This window comes from Orbicella franksi, chromosome 3, assembly GCF_964199315.1.
Source record: "Orbicella franksi chromosome 3, jaOrbFran1.1, whole genome shotgun sequence".
Lineage (NCBI taxonomy): Eukaryota > Metazoa > Cnidaria > Anthozoa > Scleractinia > Merulinidae > Orbicella > Orbicella franksi.
Genome location: NC_138147.1, coordinates 17,198,145 through 17,205,837, shown reverse-complemented (window position 1 = coordinate 17,205,837; position 7,693 = coordinate 17,198,145). Strand labels below are relative to the sequence as shown.

The 7,693-nt window shown below is 37.9% G+C and overlaps 1 protein-coding gene across 4 annotated transcripts in view; it reads right to left on the bottom strand.

Moving 5' to 3' along the window:
* The window catches only part of LOC145481559 (recQ-mediated genome instability protein 1-like), a 36,463-nt gene extending 28,770 nt beyond the window's left edge, over positions 1-7,693 (bottom strand). The window contains exons 1-9 of one of the 4 annotated variants that reach the window (XM_081460056.1): positions 7,523-7,693; positions 7,300-7,446; positions 6,092-6,187; positions 5,204-5,332; positions 4,963-5,096; positions 3,276-4,363; positions 2,147-2,235; positions 1,822-1,932; positions 91-820 (exon numbers count right to left, since the gene is read on the bottom strand). In XM_081460056.1, the coding sequence (XP_081316182.1) occupies positions 815-820; positions 1,822-1,932; positions 2,147-2,235; positions 3,276-4,363; positions 4,963-5,096; positions 5,204-5,332; positions 6,092-6,187; positions 7,300-7,446; positions 7,523-7,693 (1,971 nt within the window). In that variant the 3' untranslated portion in view covers positions 91-814. Of the gene's footprint in view, positions 1-90; positions 1,933-1,954; positions 2,236-3,275; positions 4,364-4,962; positions 5,097-5,203; positions 5,333-6,091; positions 6,188-7,299; positions 7,447-7,522 lie in introns of those variants that run through there. The other 3 variants (XM_081460055.1, XM_081460054.1, XM_081460057.1) reach the window with 3 other exon arrangements.

Here is a 7,693-nt window from a genome sequence, read left to right as displayed (position 1 = left end):
TGCAAGAACCTGTTTAGCCTAAAATTTCAAACAGGTTCTTATTTTCTGAATCATGGGTAAAAATCCACTAAATTGGACAAATATATAGCATTTTGCCATCTTTTATACACTGTTAATGCTGAGAAAGCATGTAATGTTTTGTACAAAGGTAAGAATTCCGCATGACCATTTGTGTGGTAAGCATTTCTTTTTTTAATATAAGTCATTATTGCATAAAATAATAAATACTTATTACGCTAATTTTATGTAAGGGACAGGCTGAAAACTACTAAATTTGAAAGCTCAACTGGAATTATTTTCTTAAGAAAATAAGAACCCCTTTAAGGCTTAAGTAAACTAAATGTTTGTTAAATACCATTTATGTAGGAACCTGTTTAGGGTAATTTGGGAAAATACAGGTTCTTACTCACAGATTATTGTACCTGCAATCTTGGGGGATAACTTGAAAACATGCTTGGGATATGATAATAGAGGATATAGCCTTCTCTGGTAAAAAAAAAGTACTTAAAAACATAAGCTTTCAACAGCCGGTCTACCGTCTTCAACGGATAAAAATTTGTGATAAAATGAAACATCAAAAATTGGAATATAGAGAGCAAATCACATATCATAAAAAATTTGAATATAGAGAGTAAATCACATATCATAAGAAAGAAATTGCCACCACCACCTACACCAACACCAGAGGAATTAGTTGGTAATAGTGTATGTTCTTCAAATGGGCTGACCCATCGAGGCGACAGAGTTTTGCGTTCCTTCTCTACATCAAGAGCGTTACTGAGCCACTCACTCGGATTTTTAAGAGGCATGACATTCAAGTCTTCAAGAAACCAACAAAAACACCACAATAAGATTTTCCTGTTCCCAAGTTTCGACCTCCTATTAAAAGGCAATCAGTGCAATGTTATTTACAAAATCATGTCAATGGAATTACATCAGTGAAACTAAAGGATCATTTAGCACCAGAAGAAAAGAACATATTAGAAATACAAAACAATGTGCTTAAGGCTCCAATGTTGCTAAACATGCATAGAGTTTTGACCACGTAATTGACTTTGACAACTCCACAATCATTGACAAACGAAACCATCGGACCAGAAAGACACTGGAATCATGGCACATGGCAAAAACTGTTGAGGCTGATAATAACTCATGCCCACTCCCAAGACAATACAACACTCTTTTACACAAACATTAATTTTAACACTTTTAGCATTCTTTTGAACATTCTTTATACCTGTAGTAATTTTAAATTTATGCGATTTACTCTCTATATTCAAATTTCTAACATTTAATTTTATCACAACTTTCATCTGTCAAAGACAGTAGACCGGTTGTTGAAAGCTTATGTTTTTAAATACTGTTTACCAGAGAACACTATATCCTATATTATCATGATCAACCTTGATAAGGGATCTGCCATATTTTTATGCTTTGGGATAGCCTGCAATAGACTAGCATACCGCCCAGAGACATTTCATCTTCCGTTCACAAAACAGTCAGTTTGGTTACCATTTACCTTTTTTTGCAGAGGCACGGTGGCCTCATGGTTAGTGTGTTCGACTCCAGATCAAGTGGGCCAGGATCAAGCCCTGGCCCGAGACATTGTGTTGGGAAAGACACTTTACTCTCACAGTGCCTCTCTCCACCAAGGTGTATAAATGGGTACTGGTTAATTTAATGTTGGAGGTAACCCTTCGATGACTTGCATCCCATCCAGGGGGGAAACGAAAAACTCCAAATCGTGTCATGCTACTGAAACCAGAGATAAGCGCTGGCCTGATGGGCCACTTGGCTCATATGTAGACTTTCCCAACCTACCTTTTCACTCAAGTCAGCATCCACAGCAGCTGTTCCGTCATTCAGTTTTACAGTTATATTCCACTCTGACGACAAGGGATCAGGACGAGATAACAATGTGGCAATGTATGCCTGAGTGAAATGAGAGAATAAACAAGAGTTACTCTAAAAAAAGGAAATGATATGTGGTTAAATTGAAGGCAGTGTTAGAAAAAGTGTTTGGCATCTAAATTCTTCCAACAAAAAAATGAACTACATAAAGGAAGAAAATGCATTTGACTTTGGTTATATTTGAAATATTAGATGCATGACTGGCAGCAACTATGTGTTTATACTAAATACAAACCTTGATCCTAACAATATGCTTGTCTCTGGCTGGATGCTGTTTCAGCACCTCTGATAGATACTCAAAGGGTGCTGAATTTCTTCCCTGGTCTGTGGCATTGTTAACAAAATAAAAAAACAACTTCAGTTTTTGATGTCAAATGTTATGATGCTTACCGTCTAATTCAATATCAGATTTGACATAGAATGACAGAATAGCTAAGTGCCTGGGGTCTTCTTGGCATTCAAATGGAGGGGAGGGGGTACTCCCAGAAAAATTGGGTGGGAATGTGTGACCGGCTTCCCATTAACCCTTACCCTATTTAAGACCAAAATCTACAATTTTCCCTATCCTATTTATGACCTTACCAAAAATTTGATACCCCATTGAAGACCTGACCCTTAAATCAATACCCTGTTTTGGACCTGCCTTATAATTTGTTCCCTAGTTCAGACCAATGTTAAAGGCATTGTGAAGGGCATTTATTGAAAAAGCTTCTTCTAAAAAACGTACCCAATTCAAGACTACATGTAGAGGTAAAACCATACCCTATTTGAGACCAACATGGCTTAAATCGATACCCTACTTCTAACCAAAATGGCTAAAAAACCATACCCTTTGGGGACACACATTGTGATACCTATAAAGTTCATAGAAGGGAGTACCCCCCCTCCAGGATTAGATGTATGACTGGCTCCACCTCCTTGTGAGAAATTCATTGAGCTTCTTAAATGCCATTCCTTTTAAAAGTTTTGGCCTTTGTTTTGACCCTCTGTTGGTGGCTATGGATATATCACACTTAACTATCGAGAAGACCCTGCTGAAAAAGTCAAATTGCCAGTGGAGCAACAAATCAATATGAGGGATCGTTGTAGCATTGTGTTGCCTTAACAATGACTTTTCACCTTATTGTACATGTACACATAAGTCTGGTTATGACTAGTGCATAAGCAGAGGCCTTAGCAACGTATGCCAATTCAGTATTGAGTAAGACGTTTAACTTAGTAATCTGCACCTTTTGTTAGGTCAGTTTCCTCAGAAAAGGTGCTTTTTAACAGCACCTTATTGCCTGTTTATGTTGCTTATGCTTAGTCTTGTGTTTATGGACTAGTGAAAACAATTCTTTAATGATTCTACAGTTTAACATTACCTTGTGTTCCATGTACGTTAAGCACATTGGGTTGGTGGTGCTGATTTGTATCAACCACCATGGGATTAATATCATCATTCACAAGGCCTGGTATGGATTCATTGTCGGGTTCGTTTTTGATCTGAATGCTGGAGGTCTGGTTAACTGATGGTCTTATTGAGTATAAATTATTAGGATTTGTCACAACATTACTTTTAGCCACTGCATTCTTGGGTTTATGGCACTGCCCAGTGTTAATGAATATATTGCATGAGCTAAATGTGGAGTTATTCATCAAAAGAACAGGTTCTGTCTTGACACTGTTTGAAGTACAACCCTGTGGTTTCCTGGAATTTCTATCTGATTGTATTTGAATGTTTGTATTGTTTGAAGAACTCGTATTCCTTGCAAGACAGCTAAATTCTAATGATGAACTGTTTGATATTCTGGGCATTGTTCTCGCAGTTCCTTCATCACAGATTCTCTCATGAAGAGGTTTTATTTCCACAGAGTCTGTAGCTTCTGCAAGGAGATCTTCTTCAACAAAGTCATCTTCAAAGATCTCATCATCATAAAACATCTCTGAATCACTATTATCAGAGTTTATCATGTTAGCAGTTGCTGTTTTTTCATCTGTTTTGCTGGTCGTGTTTTGCGTTCCCATTTCAAGCTGATCTATCTGTTCCATGTCAAAGTCTTCCTCCATCACAAAATAGTTGTCATCTGCAACTGCAGCTAATATATCATCATCCTCATCCAAAAATTCTTGATTGCAGACTTTTTCTTTTTTACTATCAGTACCCCAATTGCTGCTGGAATTTGCAGGCAAGACACCATCAACTCCTCTATGTCCTTTACAAGACTGTTGTTTCATTTGCCTTTTTTTCTCAGAAATTTTCCCTGTGTTGCCCAAGCGGTTGTTGTTAGAAAGACTTGCAGCAGTGTTTCTTTTGTTTGTGACTGTTTTTACAGCAGCTCTTTCGTCATTATAGGTCGTGGTGACATCACTGGCTGCATTATCTTGTATGATGATTTGATTAAAATTTGGTTCTTCATTGTCAAGAAATTCTGCTTTAATTGCACCAGGTTTCTCAGGTGGATCTAGTCCTCTACAAAAGAAAATAAAAATGAACGAGAAAACAGCCGTACTCTGATTGCGTTTTAACTATTCTTGTCTTCTCATTTTAACTATTCTTATCTTCAATTCCATTACTCTTCCTGCCAATGTTAAGCTCTTGTTGTGAAGTCACTTTTGCACCCATGCCAGGGATTTTATTAATGTTTTCAGCAGAAGGGCAACTGGTTTTTGCAGGTGGGCAAAACGTTTTGAAGTGAACTTCTTTATAAGAAAAACTTTTCTCTAGATGGTCAAACCAGGCAAGCAAAATCATCCTAAGAGCTGGTCAATTTGCCCAGTGCGTGGCCCTCAATGAAACCCCTGCCATGGGTGAAAACACACAAAATTAAATAGATGCTCTCCACATACATGTTCCTTTTTGTAATTATATCAATGGAGAATGAATGTACCTTAGATGTAGTTGGTTAATTACAGCAAGAAATCAATCCTGAATAGCAAGATCTATACCGGTAGGCACTCCAGAACTACTTCTAAACAATTATCAAGTACTAATGGTTATTTGAATCAGAACAAATTATGACTGTTCTAACAAAGTGAATTGCATTATACAAAAAGGAGCAGTACACATACATAGCTTGATGCAGGACATTCCAGTACGAGTTGCCTTCCATCAGTTGCATAATGTTTCCACCTAAGACTTTCACATTACTGGGTGTCAGTAGCAAGGCTCCAAGTCTGCAAGTTATTTGGCCAGTCACTTGAATCTACAAAAATAAGTAAAATTGTAACAATCATTTATTTTTCTGGAAATTTTTGAACAGGAGACCCTGAATTTTTGTATCACTAAATACCGGTATTGACAGACTGTCACCTTAGTTCCAGGAGGGGTTGTGACTTTAAGAAAAGGAATCAGCTGGTATTCCATCCCAAACACTGTCTGTGTTCCATCTGTCAGTTCAAGCAGCAACATTCTACTGGGCTTTATTTTTGACTCTGAGGGCTGAAAAGAGGAATCAATTCAAGCTCACTTATAAAGTGTGGTTTTCCGTTGGCTGAGGAACGAAAGAAGCGGAAAACGTTTTTCTCACACACGGCTGGGAGTCTGGGTACAGGTGTGCTGGGGATTTCAGGTCATGTGGCTTGTGTAAGGTTTCAGTTTTGTTTTGCCATCTGCCATTGCCTGACGTACCCCACCCACCCACCCGTGAAGTACTTGTAGAATGTGTTAAGTTGAGGTGAAATTATTCTCTAGCCACTTTTTGTGTCATTGTAAGACAATTATGTTCTTATGTTAATAAAGGTCAGGCTGTGTGGTTCGGTTTGGCATGGCTCCCAGCGGTGCGTGAGAAGGTGTACATATTAGTGCCAGTGGTGATGATCAGTCTCCTATCTCTTGAACAGAAGCAAGTAGGAAGGTCTCCAAACGTTCTCCCTTAGATCCACCACTGGTATGAATGAATATTAAAGACAGGCTTTCAGCCAGATGGGCATTCAGGTGTCTTGTGGACGGCCACTTATTAAGGAAAATTGTTTTATTTTCCATACGTTACCTTATAAATTGTTCATTTGAGCAGGCCCTATAGCGCATTTCGGATGCCCACGTTTCAAATCCTGGCTAAAAGCCTGATTAAAGATGAACTTCTACCAATGGAAACCTCTTTGGTTTTCAGTTTAACTTCAGTTGGGAATTAATATATTTCAAAAAAATGATTCAACCAAGTATATAACAATATAGATTAATATTAATTTTTGTTTTTACATTTGCTTTGTAGTTTAGCTCTTGTGGATCATCCTGTCCTTTTAGCTTTTGAATTTGAGAGTAAGCTGATTCTCCAACATTCAGAATAGAGTTAATCTGAAAGATAAGGAAAATGTTATATTCCTTAATCATTCAACAAATCACTTGCCCACGAGTGCTGGCATTTCACTACTTACAACTTCAAAAATTTAAGGTGGCTCTAAACCTCTTTGTAATGGGTTGACTCTTGTTTAGTGAGAGCAAATGCAGTTCACTAAAGAAGTAGTTTAAGGTTAAATTTAGGGTGCTTTGGCATGTTAAACTGTTGCCATAGTAACCTGATACATAAAAAGATAAGTGGGGCAAATAAACATTTGACTGAAGTTGATCATGACTTGTTTCGTGCATTTGGGCTGCATACTGTTACAAGGTACCCTATTAATGGTACACTTTGATGACATATCAGGATAGTTTAGTCATACCATAGTTCATATTTTGACAAGAGGTAGTCAAGCCAAAATACTCATACCAAGACCAAACAAGCCTAATATAACACTGTGGTGTACACATAAAAGGTACAAATAGGTAATTTACTACCGTATACATTATCGACTATTTTTCATTAGAACATTATGAGTTGTATCAACCCTCTTTTTGGCACTACTTTTGTAATTTGTTACAATATTGTAATATGCTTGTATCAATAAAATAAAATAAAATAAATAAATAAAAAAAATTTACTGTACCCAATTTGGGCCAGGTGACCATGATGTTGTAGCCATATCATATCAGGTCAGTGACTTGATGTATAAACAATAGCCTCCATTTGGCATGGAAATATACTTGGATATTTGTCCACGGACATTATCGGTTCTGAGGGTGAACCGTTTTCTGTGAGTGTAGCTTGAGGAAAACTGTGAGCTGTAAGGAACAGATAATGTCCAAAGACAAATATCCGAGCATATTTTTCGTGCCAACTGGAGGCTATTACTTGGATATTCTCCAGTTTTAGCTGGGGAATATTCCGTCACATGACATGTTTAGACCAATCGCATGCGCGCGAAAATATTTTATGGATTATAACACAGGATATCAGGACAGTTGGCACGGCTTCTGATTGGCTGATTGCGAATTTGGTTACGGTGATGCGGGATATCAGGCTGAATGGCCAGAAATTTCTCTAAATTAATTAATATTAAATGAATATATTATATTTAGCATGCCATTACCTGAAGGTTGAAATGCCCCTCCAATTTGGAGATATCCCTGTTTCCCAGTTCCTCTGGAAGGCGAGGGAGACTTGATTCTTGAATGTCAGCCATTAACCACTGCTCATACACCAGCTCGTTCAGCTCGACAGGGGACAACTGCCTTTCCTACATATTCAATGCAATAGTTTGAAGCGCTTTTATCAGTCAAGTTACAAAAAATATTGACACACAGTTTTCGTACCTCGTTGTCTTCTCTCACAAAAATTATGCAGGCTTCCAACCAATCATTTTGAACGTAAACATGGCGAGATTCCAGCCATCGACGGACAGTCGCCATTTTGAAACCGGCGCGGGAAATTGATCGCATGCGCACTGGGTTACTAATGACGCGAAGGTTGTCGGGGGCGGCCAT